The 17,788-nt window shown below is 45.4% G+C and overlaps 1 protein-coding gene across 1 annotated transcript in view; it reads right to left on the reverse strand.

The window, feature by feature from the left end:
- LOC140719694 (potassium voltage-gated channel subfamily KQT member 4-like) overlaps positions 1-17,788 on the reverse strand; it is a 180,582-nt gene that overhangs the window by 130,458 nt on the left and 32,336 nt on the right. The window contains exons 8-9 of the mRNA XM_073034493.1: positions 12,700-12,788; positions 4,130-4,153 (exon numbers count right to left, since the gene is read on the reverse strand). Of these exons, the coding sequence (XP_072890594.1) occupies positions 4,130-4,153; positions 12,700-12,788 (113 nt within the window). The remainder of the gene's footprint in view (positions 1-4,129; positions 4,154-12,699; positions 12,789-17,788) is intronic.

The raw sequence follows: 17,788 nt of genomic DNA on the forward strand, positions 1-17,788 counted from the left end.
AGACCCTATGTCAGCCCCTATGACGGACCCTATCGAGGACCCAATCGCGGACCCTATCGCAGACCCTATCGTGGACCCTATGACAGACCCTATCACAGACCCTATGACAGACCTTATGACAGACCCTATCACAGACCCTATGACAGACCCTATGTACAGACCCTATGACAGAACCTATGACTGACCCTTTCACAGACCCTATCGCGGACCCTATCGCGGACCGTATCACAGACCCTATTGCAGACCCTATCGCGGACCCTATGACAGATCCTATCACAGACCCTATGACAGACCCTATCACAGACCCTATGACAGACGCTATGACAGACCCTATGACAGACCCTATGACAGACCCTATGTACAGACCCTATGACAGACCCTATCGCGAACCCTATCACAAACCCTATCGCAGACCCTATGACAGACCCTATCGCAGACCCTATCACAGACCCTTTGACAGACCCTATCACAGACCCTATCGCAGACCCTATGACAGACCCTATGACAGACCCTATCGCAGACCCTATCACAGACCCTATGACAGACCCTATCGCGGACCCTAAGACCCTATCGCAGACTCTATCACAGACCCTATGACAGACCCTATCACGGACCCTATGACAGACTCTATGACAGACCCTATGACAAACCTTGCCATTTGCTTCCTCCATCTCAAGCCTTTGTTGCTTCTACTTTTAAATGATGAAAAGTCATTTAACAGAAAATTTCTCTGTCCCCACAAGCACCACCTGATCTGCAGAATATCTCCAGTATTTTCTATTTTTAACCCAGTTGTGTATATGATCTGCTTTCTTGTCTCTCTATAAATGGTAAGCCATATTTCTCATCCTTATCTCTTTGTAAATATAGTCTGTGTCTGTAATCACTGTCTGATTTACTAAAGTAGGATCATTGTTGATTGTTTGATCTAATGAGACTGGCCTCTGTTTAAATACACTTTGTGTTCATATTGGCCCAGGCCCTTACTCACTCTGCAGTACATCTATGAATACCTGGCCCGTCACCAGCCTCACTGCAGAGACATATATATAAGAGAGTGAATGGTGCCACTAATGCAAAAGGACGTAACCAAATATTTATCACTGTTTATTGCCAATATGGAAGCTGTTGAGTGGGCTCTATCTCTGGAACTCTCATTCACCCCATGGTTAGGAAGAAGTGTGGGTCAACATAACTTTGTCAGATTAGTTCTGGCAATCAGGAATCAACCTGTTATTTTTAAGAAACATGACCATGTCCTAGCTCAAATATTAAGAAATAAAACCTGGCATATTACAGTGATAATTACATCATCTTGTTCTATATATTGCTAGATATGGCTGTAGATAAAGATGTTCAAGCATATAACAATTACAGCACGGAAACAGGCTATCTTGGCCCTTCTAGTCCATGCCGAACGCTTACTCTCACCTAGTCCTGCCTACCTGCACTCAGCCCATAACCCTCCATTCCTTTCCTGTCCATATACCTATCCAATTTTTTTTAAATGACAACATCAATCCTGTCTCTACCACCTCTACTGGAAGCTCGTTCCACACAGCTACCACTCTCTGAATAAAGAAGTTCCCCCTTGTGATATCCCTAAACTTTTACCCAAAGATCATGTTCTCCAGTATTTTCTATTTTTAACCCAGTTGTGTATATGATCTGCTTTCTTGTCTCTCTATAAATGGTAAGCCATATTTTTCATCCTTATCTCTTTGTAAATATAGTCTGTGTCTGTAATCATTTGAACATCTTTTGTTCAAAGATGGAGTCTTGAAGAAAATTGTGTAACTTTTGGTTTTGGGCACTCTGAATGATACAAATTGAGTCAGTCTGACCTTAAGGAATTCGCTAATGACTTTTCTTGAATTATTTTTATTTATTTTATTTTATTTTATTTAGAGATACAGTGTGGAACAGACCATTCCAACCCACTGAGCTGTGCTACACAGCAACCTGCCTAATTGTAACTCTAGCCTAATCACTGGACGATTTACAATGACCAAGTAACCTACCAACCGGTGCATCTTTGGACTGTGGGAGGAAACCAGAGCAACCAGAGGAAACCTGCGTCCACGTGGGAAGCAGTGTCCAAACTTGCTTACAGAGGACACTGGAACTGAACTCCCATCTCCGACGCTCCCAGCTGTAATAGCTCCATGCTAACCACTACACTATCACGGCGCTCTTTCCTTTGAAGATTGACTAATAGAGCAGATGAAGGTTTCAGTGATATGGAATGCTTGTTATTGTTCTTTCTGCTGAAGCTGCGCCTTCCTCCCAAGCCTCTAAACCTCTGTTTATCATTCCTCTGTGCTAGCTCTCACATGGAAACCCCACCAATCCATTGTTTCTAGATGTTGTCCATTAAAAATGTCAAAAATATAATTTCCGTCAGAATGATTTGAGGGCCAGTACAGCAGCTGTTGACACTGACTAATCTGTTGTTTGTTCAACAGAAAATACCTTTGCATGCAAACACTCCCAAGTCATCTACAACTCCCAGCTGCCTAAATGCAAAGAACAAGATGACATTAATTGGTGGTGCATGTTACAGAGATGAGCACAGGCAATTCAATATGTGGTGAGTAAAGTCACTAATTCACTTTTGGGAGGAAGAGTTAACAACTCCACTGAGTAAATTTCCTGGTAAAATCAAAATTGAACTTAAGACAGGGGACACTGAAGCTAAGGGTTAAAGTGCTGATCTCCATGTTCAGACAGAATATGTCGCTTTGTCCTCTCCCACTAATACTACTGGTTAAACAAGCTCGATCATCATTGTCAGAATGAGGAATTTAAATTGAGTACGGCTTAGTCTGTGATAACAATCCCCTCTCTGCTAGAGTCCTTTCTGCAACATTTCTCAATTCCAATACACTTGTGGCCAAATTCCTGCCAAAACTATGCAATAGACAATAGACAATAGACAGGCAGTCTATTGGATTAGGAAGGTAGATTACTATCTAAATGGAGTCAAGTTAGGAAAACGGGAAGTACAACGAGATCTAGGTGTTCTTGTACATCAGTCAATGAAAGCAAGCATGCAGGTACAGCAGGCAGTGAAGAAAGCTAATGGCATGCTGGCCTTTATAACAAGAGGATTTGAGTATAGGAGTAAAGAGGTCCTTCTGCAGCTGTACAGGGCCCTGGTGTGACCCCACCTGGAGTACTGTGTGCAGTTTTGGTCTCCAAATTTGAGGAAGGACATTCTTGCTATTGAGGGAGTGCAGTGTAGGTTCACAAGGTTAATTCCCGGAATGGCGGGACTGTCATATGTTGAAAGATTGGAGTGACTGGGCTTGTATACAGTGGAATTTAGAAGGATGAGAGGGGATCTGATTGAAACATATAAGATTATTAAGGGATTGGACACGCTAGAGGCAGGAAGCATGTTCCCATTGATGGGTGAGTCCAGAACTAGAGGCCACAGTTTAAGAATAAGGGGTAGGCCATTTAGAACAGAGATGCGGAAAAACTTTTTCACCCAGAGAGTGGTGGATATGTGGAATGCTCTGCCCCAGAAGGCAGTGGAGTCCAAGTCTCTGGATGCATTCAAGAGAGAGTTAGATAGAGCTCATAGATAGTGGGGTCAAGGGATATGGGGAGAGGGCAGGAATGGGGTACTGATTGTGTATGATCAGCCATGATCACAGTGAATGGCGGTGCTGGCTAGAAGGTCCGAATGGCCTACTCCTGCACCTACTGTCTATTGTCTATTGTCCATTGTCTATTGCTCTTAAAGAACATAACAAGTTTTTTTTTTGTACTAGAACTGTCATATAAGTTATCCACAAACTTCACAAATAACCCACCTCCCCAGAGAATGACGTGACCAGAACATTCAAATACCTTAAAGTTTAATTACGTAAATGAGAACATTTTTGTGGAGGGAATAGACCAACATGAAAAATGCCTTAAACAAATCCATCAAGTTCATGATAGTGGTATATCTTAGTAGGTAAAACTGCAGTTACCAGGAATGAGAGATTATAACATCACATACTGCATGTCAGCAAAAAGCTCTAACATTGAAGTTTAAAAAACAACACAGTTATTTTAAGCAAAGCTGCATGTTTTTGAGTGGGATTGAGATAACTATTCCATCTCGGTGAGCACAAACCTGCCTTCCGACTTAATTTTCTCACTGATGTTAATGGATGAAAGATGGAAAGAGAAATGAGGATTAATAATGAAAGAGAATAAATACTACAGTACAGCTCCTGAGATGAGTGACTATTTCGTCCAAAATTATCCCCCATCATCCCCCACTTCACTCATCAACTCCTGTCCATGTGAGGGAGAGGGAGAAATGTCATCTAATCCCCACCCAATAATATTTCAATTTAAGGCTTTAATCCCAGTCAGAGTCCTTTCTAAAACTGCCAGCCATGGGGCACCAATTTTGGCTGGTGAGGAAAACTTCCTTTGACCGAAGTGAGGGTGACCTCAACCTAAGAGCCAGTATCAGACCTTTGCAAGAAGCAGGGTTCTGATAAAAGTTGCTCAGTGTGCGGCCAATCTACTGAGATTACCAAGAAACCACGGATCTTTCGATTCCACTCACTACAGGCCAATAAAAGCAGGACATACAGACTCTCATCCCATGAGCTGCCAGTTGTGTTACACTTGAGTAAAGGAAACTATCAAACCCAGAGAGAAATATATGCATGTACATAGGCACAGGTTTAGTTAGAGGTAAATACATTTGTCACCTACCTCTCTCCCAAATTACAGGGGGGCACAATTAATCTTTGACTTGAATGAAATGCATGTATCTGTGGGGATTCTTCTTGCGGTTTTTTGCTGTCTGAATTTTTAAGTCCGCCATTGCGCCATCGGCTGAGTGACTCAAGCATAAGTGCCAGTTCTCTAGAGTTTGGTTTCAACAAATGAAAATGATCATTCTTTTTCCAGTGCCAAACATTCTGACCCACTTAAAGGGACAATATCGTGCATTTCTTTGCTTGGTTTGCATTTGTATCTGGGTAGAAACTGCTCAGGATTTATTTGTGGAATTTCCCTGCTGGCATTACTACACGGGGCTGAGCAGGAACTGCTGCAGTGTGGGAACGTCTCTGATATCAACGAGGAGGACAAGCTCTCAGCTGTGGGCGCAGCATTTCAGCTAGCTGTCACACCCTGTGCCGTTGTTGTTAATGTCCCGAGGTGAAAGCTCGAACCTTCTGAAAGGTCCTGGCCACCCGGAGTCATTGAGACAGGAAAACGGTGTCCTTTGGCTATAGATGCCACTGTTAAGGGGAAAAGTTTCCTACCATCTACGCAGTCAGATCCCCCTCAGCCTCTCCCCAAAACAAACCCAGTGTAACCATATCCTCCACCTAAAGGAAAGACTCCAGCCGCAGTCTAATGCCATCCTGATTTGGAACTTCGGGTCAAGCTGGATTTCTTGTGGCAGCTTCCAGACATTATCCTCTAACCTGGCAGAATTGGCCAACGAGAAGGCACAGAGATGGTTAAGCCATCTTCTGCAGCCACTTCTAGAGCAGCAGAGGGAACAGATCCTGAAACGAGGTGGTTGACCCGTCCAGACAAGGATGGGGATGACCTCCATTCATTTTTGGGATGAGGGCGCTGCAGACAAGGCCAGCATTAATTGAGATTCCCTAATTGCCCGTGAGGTGGTGGGAGTACGCCATCTTTTTGAGTCACTTCAGTCCTTCTGGTGAAGGTGCTGCTGGGATTCGGCTCCAGTCACCATGGGGGACTGCTGGTGTGTTTCCAAGTCAGGATGGTGAGGAACTTGAAGGGTGGTGGGGTCTCTAGGCTTTGGGCAAATAAGAAAAGTGTGGAAGATGATGGCCACTTAAAGAGAGAATCACTTTGCCCCCATGCATGCAAATATGTGGTTCCCTGGGACTTGGTGTCGTAGTCACACAGCACAAACCATTGAATGGCAAGAACAGGTGGCTGTTCACAACCTTGCTTAATTACATGATGTTAGCGTTGCCTTGGCCCTGATGCAGGCTGGATTGGATGGTTCATTTGCTGAAGTGCTGCCAATGGAATTAACTCTTGCAACATCATCAGCAAGTATCTCACCTCAGGGTGGAAGGAGATCACTAATGAGGGAGCTAAAGGTGGTTGGGGCTTTGACTGTGCTCCGAGGAGGCACCACAATAGAAATGGGATGACCATTCTCCCACTACCACAGCCTTATTCTGCTATACTGCTTATGACACCAGGCCTTGGAGTACTTCTCCCTTGATGTCCTTTGACCTGTTTTGTCAGGTGACGACCGCATTCAATCAAGTGCTGCCTTGATTTGAGATCAAGCACAGTCACTCTACTCTCACCTCTAGAATTCAGCTCATTTGACACAAGGCTGTGACGAAGTCAGGAGCAAAGCCCAAAATGGGCATCAGTAAATCAGCGCCAGCCCCTTCCAAGGCTTTGCTGCGGACTGTGTAGTGAAAGGACTCAACAGTAATCAGCCTGCTTGGATTCAGCCTAGATTTTGGCCAACAGACCTGGACTTGACCAATTTTCCACTTTGTAAGGTGGCAGCCAGTTGGGGGTTAGGGAGGAGAGGGGACCATGAAGAGGCAAGCCGATGAATGGAAAGGTAGAAGACAGCACCCCTGTAATCCATTGGCATCTGAACCACCAGCAAATGCTTGTAATGCTAGGCAGTCCTTAGAACAGCCCAACACTGTGGATGGCAGCATTTGAATTCAGCAGTTCCAGGTCTAATTATGAAGCTACTCATACCCAAGGTTTGCAGAAACCAGCAAGAAGATACTGTCACTTTAATCTATTCATAATAAACAACCATTAGAACTGAATTGTTAGTTTTGCAAATCTTGTGGTTTGTGTAAGCACATCTGTATTAGCATTCAGAGTGAGCGGTGGCTGTTTGTTTCTTTGCAAAGCATTTGGTGAATTAGAGGTGACAGGTAAGGGACAAATACTACTTGACCTCTGTGAAGTGATCTGAGTTGACTAATGGTATCTTCCCCGTTTTTCCAGAAGAGCATTGTCTTCAAAAACAAGGGAAAAAGCCAATGAACCATAAATTAACTTCCAAACATGCAGTAAAATGAGCACAGCAACACGGTGGCGAGAATGAGAAAAGCAGATGGAAGAGAAGCGGATGGAGAGAAAGAGATGGATGGAGAGAAAAAGAAAGGTGGATGGGGAGAAAGAGAAAGGTAGATGGGGAGAAAGCCAGTAGGAGACATGGAACGGGACACTGAAGTCGATGATTGATGCCAAAGCTTCTGGTGGAATTATTTTTAATTACACCCACCCTGGCAACACAATCCAAGTATCATCTAAACTAATAATTGGAGCCAACTGGACGTAAGGCCAACATGAATTTACTTTGGTCCTTAACTTTGTAAATCAGAAGCTTTTGCTACATTCTTGGGCTTGGTTAAGGTTCCTGATGTGATATCATGCACCCTTCTTAGTAAATCACTCACATGCCACAACCTTAATGCCTCCTTTACTGACACTTGAATTCCTCCTATCTGAGAATTTCCCTCCCCTCATCAGTCTCCCCAACTTTGCTGCTCCCAGACCATTTTGGTCTCCTCAACAGTTTCCTGATAGGTTGAGATTTCTTGCATTTCCTGTTTTTTTATTTCAGTAAAACTTGTACTCTAACTTTTGCGGGCCAAGATATTTCATCAGCAAGAGAGAAAGAAATTGGTCATTTCAGCTGACAAAGATAATATCAGAAAGTGAACGAGTAGAAATGTCCTTTGACCAGCCTTGAAATATTACACCTACACCGATTCTCCCTCAAGAACTAAGCTCTAAAGCAGATTGCATCCTCTCTGTTATCCCTGACAGGCATCTGAAAGTCATTCACCCTCATCACTCCATCTCACCACTGTCCTTTCCTCAAACTTTCTGCCAATGCAACCTCAAACTAATGAAGTTCTATGAGATAACTGGACAGCTCTGTTTAACATCAGGGCATGGAAAGGGATCGTGGCCAATGCACAGTCCCATTAGCAATTGAAATTAATGTCCAGATGGCTAAAGGTGACAGCCAGCTACATCATCAACAGGACTCAGAAGCTATACTAGAGGGGTCTTAGAGAGAAGGCAAAGCAAACGGGAAGGGAGGGGGACCGGGGAACAGGATGAGAGTCGGAATAGGTTGGAAAAGGGAAAGTTAGATTTTTTGTTAAAGAAAAGAGCATCATATGCAGCAAAGGCAGGGGTTGGGAGAATCGTTAAGTCAGACTGAGCAAATAAAAGAGCTGCATAACTGGGAGTCAGGTAACTGCTGGGAGGGAGCTATGCAGGTAGAGCAGGTGCGGCAAGCCTCCAGTGTAGCTCTACTGGGTTTCTAAAGCAGCATTGCAGAATCAGCTCCATTGCATTGATGGCTTTGAACAATATTTTCCATTTAAACCACATGACGACTCAAAATGATTTCTTTCCAGTTATTCCAAATAATACAGAAAAATGCAACATCAGGATAAGGTCCTTAGTTCGGGGCAATTGCTAGTTACATCTTCAATAAGTGAAAGATCCTTAGCTCAGTGACATCAGGACTGGTCTGTGGCAGCATACCGTGGAACTGGGTTGTAGAGCTGTGCGCTGTACCTAGAATTTTCTTCCACTGACTTCAGTGAAATTGAACTTGACAAGGGGAGCACAATGCACATTATAGCACATTGTGGTCAGGAGAACCCCTGTGGCTCTGATCTTCATACGGCTCTGAGATCAGTTATCTGAGACCAGGGACTCTGAAGCTCGGGTTTGAGTGTTTCTCAGCTACAGATGCTGCCACAGGCGACTGTGGAGGTCAAGTCTGTATGTATATTTAAGGCAGAGATTGATAGATTCTTGATTAGTCAGGGCATGAAGGGAGATGGGGAGACGGCAGGAGATTGGGGCTGAGGGGGAAAATGGGTCAGCCATGATGAAGTGGCAGAGAAGACTCAATGGGCCAAATGGCCTAATTCTGCTCCTATATCTTACAGTCTAAGTGTTATGAACTGGGATGTAAGTATGGATATTTAGGAGCCTCCTGAATTTAGAAAGAGACAGTCTTATTATACTTCTCCTGTTGGTGAATGAGGCTTGAAACTGCACAGTAAAGTCTGTTTGTGTGGGTAATTTGAAACTGCACTGTAAAGTCTATTTATGTAGGTGATTGGATGTAGAGCTAAGTTAGAGGTAACATCAGATCGATGGTAACTAAAAGCCTGGGCAGTCTGAATTAACTGTTCTTACGTAAAGGGTCTGGCAGATTGAAGTATTTGTTTGTGAAATCAGAGATTGAGAAGTGCAGGAAGACAAGTAATAATCTGAGAATGAGAGGTATCGGTATTACACCTGGTATATTTAACGTCGTTGTTTTGACAGACAGGCCAGCCCAGAAAGCTGGGATCATCCCTGTAGCATCTCCCTACTGGGTCACAGGATCTGGCATCAAGCACCAACAGGAGAGTGCGGGGCAACCTTATAGACATGTTTGAAGCGATGAGAGGCACAGTAACAGTCTTTTCCCCAGGGTAGGGGAGTCTAACATCATCGAGCAGAGATTTAGGGTGATGGGGGCAAGATTTAGAATGAACCTGAGGGCAATTCTTTTCACACAGAGGGTGCTGGGTGTATGCAACAAGCTTCCAGAGGAAGTGACTGAAGCAGACACAACAGTATCTTTTATGAAGCACGTGGATGGGTATATGGAGGGGTGGGTCTTAGAGGGATATGGGTCAAATGCAGTACATTTGGACCAGCAGAGTAGACAGAGCTTAGCATGGAATGGTTGGGCAGAAGGGCCTGTAGCTATGACTCTATGCTAGCAGAACTCTGAACTAATCTTTGTTGTAAGCGTTATGAAATGGCTTCAAATAGCCGCCTTTTGCAGCACACCTTGGGAAGCCTGGGGAAAGGGTGAGAGCTGGGGCAGGAAGCTTCACCTTCTGTTTGACCGTCCACATCTCTTGCCTGCCCTTAAGTGTGCCCATGTCACACAGCTAGCCGAGGTGACGTGGTTCAATGCCCATCATAAGCTGGGAGGAAGGGATGCTTGAATGCCGCTCACAGTCATGGGGGATTCTAATGGCTTACCGAGAGTCTCTGCCCTTCATCTCCACCGAGATTTCAGCCCCCCAGCTGCTCCATAAGCAGCTGCCTGATAGAAGCATTTGACAATCCAGAGGGGTGCCCTCCCTTCCTTGAGGAATGCCACGGATGCCTCCTGCTACCCAGTGAGGGCAGGCACTGGTTTCAATGAGGTAATTGGGTCTGGATGTGTCAACAGGATTAACTATGCATCTTTGGTGGAAGTGTGGCTCTGTTGGAAGCACACTTTTTACTTTAAGTAATTTATTTTGGTGCAAAAGGACCAGGTAATCAGGGGATGGATCTCACTGCCTGTTAATAAAGTTTGGGGCATATTCCATAGGCACTCTTCTGTGGGCTTAATGTTCTCGACTTGGTTGTGGGACTGCATTCTCGTTTAACTCAACTGATGGGCGTCAGTTTCATGGGGCTTGCTCCTGTTGGCATTGCCCAGGAAGTCCCTGCTTGGAATGGACACAGAGATGCTGACTTGATTGGGTCATGGTATCTCCTCCTTATCCTTGCTGAAGATGGCACAGTAAGTCTTCCTGAATTGGCCAAATGGCCATTCTTTATGGAAAACTAGCAGTTAAATTTTAGGATGTTCTTTGGTCAGGCAGTGTGGAGCAGGAACTGGCAGTTAGTTACAGTCTAGGTTATATTGTTCAACAATAAAGTTGTTGAGAGTCATGTTGAACAATCAATTTAAGTTCAACAAATTGATAAAAGGACAAGGAACTTTGCACATGGATACTTCTAGAGAAGCTTCGAGAGTTTCTGTATAGGGCAGAATTCATCATGGGAATATCTGAAACATAGGTCTGACTTGCTGCATTTACGTAAGATTAGGCTCTTAAAATGATTGGAAGGTGATTAGATTGTTATGGAAGGTAATTAATTTGCTCAATGTCAGCAACCGGAAAAACAAACTTTGAAACTAATGGTTTGAGCATGTTGGGTCACAGTTAGGGTCCTAGATGATTTCCTGCTCCTGAACTATAAAATTAATTATCATGTTAATTAATTAATGTCCCACCTGCTTTAACTTGGGAATATTATTTCAAAGAAAATTGGAAGTTTTATTAGCTAATGAGATCAAAACGAAATCTGTCTTGATTTTCTTCAAAGTTGGCTGAAGCTTGCTTTTAATTTATTGAAAACTTATCATAATCAGTATCATAATTAAAGCAAATGACAATAAATTAAGGTTTGGTATAGGTTACTGGACTCTGTGTTTTGAGGTGTGGTGGCATCTTTAGTGGGGTTTGAGATACCGTTGTAAGTGTCTCCTCTGGTCAGGGTAAAACATGCAGGACAGCAATGCTTTGACTAATTTTTCACAAAATAGGTCTAACAGAGCTGATTTAGGACCAAGGCTCAGTTAGAAAGGGGAAGTGGTTTGGGAAAATGAGTTAATCTGGGATTATTGTCTTCCACCAGGAACACACGCTGAGACAGGTAAAGTATCTCACGTGGGAAACAGTTTTCGGGTGCTTCTTCATCTTTGGGACCCAGAGGAGAACACTAGGCTTCCTTTGCACTAATGTGTTTTGAGTGCCACTCTGTGTTTAATCGTGGTGGAAGACCTGAACAACTTTATCTAGTGTAGAGAATGGACCAGATATGGGTGAGCAATGTGTGCATATGGAAATCACACTGAATCAAAACAACTTGATAGTTTACTGTCAGTCTGTGTAACCTTATTTAAAATCTTGTAAGTCCATCATACCTGAGTAGTCATGGGTGCTTCATGGAAAATCTACAGACAGAAAGTTGGTTCCGCACAGAGCAGCGCAGGGTAAGGGGTCTAACGCTGTGGCGTAAGCTACTGCTACCTCTAGTGTGATCACAGGCAGGGAGTACGCATAGGCCTTCAATTACTAGTAAGTATGGCAGGAATGCAGCAGCAAAATGCACAACAAAGAGAAAGGAAACTTTATTATTGGTCTGCCATCAGGGGAAACTTCTAATCTCGGTGAAGTTTGTTTATTCTGGTTTAAAAGTTTGCAAGCTGTGTTGTCATCCATGATCGGAAAGGTGGGTAGATCCCTGGTCACTTGGGCACGGGATCGAGTTGTGACTGACACTTATGTCACGTCAGCAGTGAACCAGGGAGCAACGAGGGAAGAGGAATGGTGAAGGAGGGGCAGGGAGTGTGAGCATCCTTTCCCCACTTCCCTACCCTCTTCACTCTCAAGCGGCTTCTACTCACAGCTGTCTGCCTCCATCCTCCAGACAAACTGAGAGAATAAGCCTATCCGACCACCGGAGGAAGCACAGTCAAATCGAATCCACTCCCCTTGGTCTCAATGATGCCCTCCAGCAGGCTGGAGGGGTGGAAATCTGAGGCTCATTTTCCTCCCCCAGTGTAGAGCAAAAATCACGAGCTGTCTTTTTAAGGCTCGACTTGAAAGCTCACACATCAACTCAAGTTGAATTGCTGGAATTTCTCCCCGAGTGAATATTAGGGAGCAAGTCTACGAGAGTGTGACATACATCTGCCTGACAGACCAATTAAATCAGTGCTTTCTCTTCATTGTTAGCAGTGCGAATTAGACTGGGAGGGAGCCGACATCAGCTGGGGACTGAAAGGCAGGTCAGAGTAAAGAATTGTTACTTCAGTGGTGTGTGGGTACATGCCTGAACGAAGGTAGAATACTGTCATAGTAATACCAGGTGGCAGTCAGGTAAGGCCGACTCACATCTGTAGAGTAGAGACGCCAAGCAGCCTGGATAAATAAAAACAAAAAGACACACACTGACCAGTCAGACCATTGAACAAGACAGGACCGGGAAAAGCAAACCAAGAAGCAGCCCAGAAACGGTAGGCAGCGAAAAGGGGGTCCGTCTGTTGAAATGAGTAATTTGGGTGTGAGATGTGACCGGTAAGTACAATCCCTGCATACTGCCTACTAACGTTCATTAACCTGTAGCTCCTGTGGAAACCTCGGCATTAAAGTTGAAGCAGCCACACTGAAGGTGGTCCGAGGGCATTATGTTCCTTTGAGTTAAATGGTTTCTCATTATAACCTTACTTCACTTGTTGAGACAGTGACACTGCCGGTGATCGTCCAGTGCTGGTCACCTGCTGCACTGCCTGTGGGATTTACACTCTTGCCCAGCTGTGTCCTCACCAGCAACCAGGCCAGCAGAAAGTTTTAATTCATTCTTCCAGTCCAGCTCGTCATCTGATTCAGCATCCGATTCACGTCTCACACAGAGAGACCATGCATGCAGTCCTGCCTTCTCCTGGGCTCTGTTGGCTTCTGGGGGCGATGGGAAGTGGACCCCTGACAGTAGACACCTTGTTAACACAAGCAATGCAAATACTCACCTCATCACAATGCAGTAGGGCCTGGTCCCATACGCTGCAGCATGGAACCTCACTGACACAACGTGGTGCCGACAGTGAACCAGGGCCTGGTCCCATACGCTGCAGCATGGAACCTCACTGACACAACGTGGTGCCAACAGTGAACCAGGGCCTGGTCCCGTACACTTCAGCATGGAACCTCACTGACACAATGTGGTGCCGACAGTGAACCAGGGCCTGGTCCCATACGCTGCAGCATGGAACCTCACTGACACAATGTGGTGCCAACAGTGAACCAGGGCCTGGTCCCATACTCTTCAGCATGGAACCTCACTGACACAATGTGGTGCCGACAGTGAACCAGGGCCTGGTCCCGTACGCTTCAGCATGGAACCTCACTGACACAATGTGGTGCCAACAGTGAACCAGGGCCTGGTCCCATACGCTTCAGCATGGAACCTCACTGACACAATGTGGTGCCGACAGTGAACCAGGGCCTGGTCCCGTACGCTTCAGCATGGAACCTCACTGACACAATGTGGTGCCGACAGTGAACCAGGGCCTGGTCCCGTACGCTTCAGCATGGAACCTCACTGACACAATGTGGTGCCGACAGTGAACCAGGGCCTGGTCCCGTACGCTTCAGCATGGAACCTCACTGACACAATGTGGTGCCGACAGTGAACCAGGGCCTGGTCCCGTACGCTTCAGCATGGAACCTCACTGTCACAATGTGGTGCCGACAGTGAACCAGGGCCTGGTCCCATAGGCTTCAGCATGGAACCTCACTGTCACAATGTGGTGCCAACAGTGAACCAGGGCCTGGTCCCATAGGCTTCAGCATGGAACCTCACTGACACAACGTGGTGCCAACAGTGAACCAGGGCCTGGTCCCATAGGCTTCAGCATGGAACCTCACTGACACAACGTGGTGCCAACAGTGAACCAGGGCCTGGTCCCATATGCTTCAGCATGGAACCTCACTGACACAATGTGGTGCCGACAGTGAACCAGGGCCTGGTCCCATATGCTTCAGCATGGAACCTCACTGACACAACGTGGTGCCGACAGTGAACCAGGGCCTGGTCCCATACTCTTCAGCATGGAACCTCACTGACACAACGTGGTGCCGACAGTGAACCAGGGCCTGGTCCCATACTCTTCAGCATGGAACCTCACTGACACAACGTGGTGCCAACAGTGAACCAGGGCCTGGTCCCATACGCTGCAGCATGGAACCTCACTGACACAATGTGGTGCCAACAGTGAACCAGGGCCTGGTCCCATACTCTTCAGCATGGAACCTCACTGACACAATGTGGTGCCAACTGTGAACAGTGCTTTTGCACCTTTCGCTAATAACGATCAGGATAGTCATTTTCATCTTTGGCACGGAGAACTCGAACCCTGTTTTTTCCGAAAACTAGCTGAAATGTGGACTCATCTGACCACAGCACACGGTTCTACAGTCTTTCGGTCCATCTGAGATGAGATCGGGCCCAGAGAACTCGCCGACGTTTCCACATAGAGTTGATGTATGGCTTCCTCCTTGCGTAATACAGTTTCAAGTTGCATTTCTGGATGCAGCGTCGGACTGTGTTAAGTGACAATGGTTTTCTGAAGTACTCCTGAGCCCAGGTGGCTATAATTGTCACAGTAGCATGACGGTTTCTTAGGCAGTGCCGCCTGAGGGCTCGAAGATCACGCGCATTCAACAGTGGTTTCCGACCTTGCCCTTTACGCACTGAGATGTCTCTGAATTCTCTGAATCGTTTCACAATATTATGTACTGTAGATGTTGAAAGACCTAAATTCTCTGCAATCTTGCGTTGGGAAATGTTCCTTTTGAACTGACTAACAATTCTCATGAATTTTGGCACAAAGGGGTGAGCCACGACCTATCCTTGCTTGCAAAGACTGAGCCTTTGATGGACGCTACTTTTATACCCAGTCATGATACCTCGCCTGCTACCAATTAGCCTGCTTAATGTGGAGTCTTCCAAACCGGTGTTACTTGAATATTCTGTGCACTTTTCAATCTTATTTTAATTCTGTCCCAACTTTTGTTGAGTGTGTTGCAGCCATCAAATTCTAAATTTGTGTATATTTACAAAATACAATTAAGTTGGTCAGTAAAACTATTGAAAATCTTTTCTTTGTACTTCTGACAGTTAAATAAGGGTTCATGTGAATTAACATATCACAAATTTTTGTTTTTACTGCAATTTGGAAAATATCTCAACTTTTCTGGAAATGGGGTTTGTAAATTAGGACTTGGTTTGAGCACTATGGACTGTTGTAGGTCTTGCAGTTTGAGAAAGTGGTGAGGGGACATGGTTCCAGTGGCACGGTACTGCCAGCTACTCTATTAGTTTTTGCTTTACTTATTCACAGGATGTGCCAGCTGGTGGCATAGTGGCATCTGCACCGGACTTTGAGGCGAGTGGTCCTGGGTTCGAATCTGGCCATTCCTTGGACGCTTTCCATCCGTGCTGGGTTGAGCGTCGAGCTAGCAACTCGGCCTCGTAATAAAACAGACAAAAATTGCTAAAGAAAGGGCAAGGTTGCCACCTGACGTGCCACAAGGTGCGGAAATGAATAACAACAATTTCCAGGATGTGGTGTCATCCACAGTGCACATCGGCATCAGTCAGGTGCAACTGACCATGGAGAAAGAAGGCGGCCCACCATGTTGGTGGCTCTAGAGTCACGTGTACAGATGGGTTAGGATGGCTTTGCTGGAGGGCAACACTCAACCAGGTGGTTAATCTGCTAGTTAACAATTACCGCTACTGAGAGCAGATTTTAGTTTAAAGTTCCACATTGATTTTATGACAAATCATAATTAAATGCGCAAGCTGCTATAGTGGGATTCGAACCCCTGACTCTCAGTCAATGCCCAAACCTCTGGCATGATATAAAGTTGGATGGAAGTGAACTTCACTGTGTGATATGTGTGACACAGACTAGACAACTCGGACTGGAATGAACTAGTGATGGTTCATTCCAGCTGCTTTCCTGGCTGACGTTAAAATCCTCCCTGTGGGGCAGTTACCCCTCCAATCACACGCCAAACACCAAAACTGGGTACCTTACTGCAGTGTAGATTCCAAGCCTACCAGTGAAACTATGATGAACGAAAGATGAGGCTTATGTGGTGTTGGGACAAGGATTTGAAGCAGGACATTATATCTGGTTACAACTGAATCAGGCAACCAGCTTTAAATGACATGGGGCATTGTACTTCATAAGCCCCGGGCACGAAGAGGCAGAAGTCTGCTGCTCACCCTGAAATGCTGGCGGATTCTGGAGCAAGTACAATACTTAAGACAGGTATGAATATTGTTTTGTGAGGAGCGGAGCGAAGATTAATGGGGTTGAGCTGCTGAAATGCCAATCAAATAATGAAGAAGATTCAAAGAGATGGTGATTCTGTTCGTGATTTTTCTCCATCTCCTCTGTATTTTTTTTCTATTTTAAGAACATAAGAAATAGAAGCAGGAGTATTCCACCATTCAGTACAATATTTATAGGACCTTCGGCCTTCTACACCCCCCCCCACCCCCGTCTGATTCCCAGAGCCCCTGGACCTTCCCATATTCAATATCTGTCTTCAGCTTTAAACCTGCTCTGCTCTCTTGGGTAGAGAAAAGCAAAGATTCTCTATACCTCAGGGAAGAGATTCCTCCTCAGCTTTGTCCTGTGACCAGTCGCCAATCTCTGGGCAGGCATGGTCTAGTTCTACAGGCTTTTAAATGCTCTATTTTGTGCCCTTTCGGATAAGCTGCATCCCCAGAAGTGCTATATCTTTATACTTGCTGTAATCTGAGCACAGAAGCTTAGATTTATTTAGAAACTTTAATGTGAAAGCACAAATGGACTAATGGTCAGGGCCTAGCAACCAGAGTTCTGGGCTACTGAAATGGAGAAGTGAGCAGCTATGGCAGCTGGGAAATTTAAATTCATGTGATTAAATATACTTAACTCTTCCTTGGACAGTCCCAAGCCTAGAAAGGAGGAGGTTGGGCATGGGGCTCGCAACCCCATCCCGTAAAAATCCCAGAGCTCCAGAAACGGCAACAGAAGCTCTGAAGACCTCACCCCTGGGAGAGGACGGATACACCAAGGAGATGGGCGACACCTGGGAAAACTTGGAAGACTGGCCCAGGACCGCGCAGCAGTCGGGGTGATGGGCTTAAGTAAGTAATTAAATAAATCTGGAATTTAAAATAAAATTCAATTTACTACCAGATTTCAGAAGGAACCTACTTGGTTCACACAGCCACCAGTACCTGGACTCTCTTATGTGTGACTGCAGACCAATCGAGACCCGATGAACCGAGACAAAAGCACATGCACACTTGAAAGCCCACGCGAAAAGAAAGAGCCCCCCCCATGCACAGGAGGCCCAATTGA

The sequence above is a fragment of the Hemitrygon akajei genome, chromosome 32, assembly GCF_048418815.1.
Source record: "Hemitrygon akajei chromosome 32, sHemAka1.3, whole genome shotgun sequence".
Lineage (NCBI taxonomy): Eukaryota > Metazoa > Chordata > Chondrichthyes > Myliobatiformes > Dasyatidae > Hemitrygon > Hemitrygon akajei.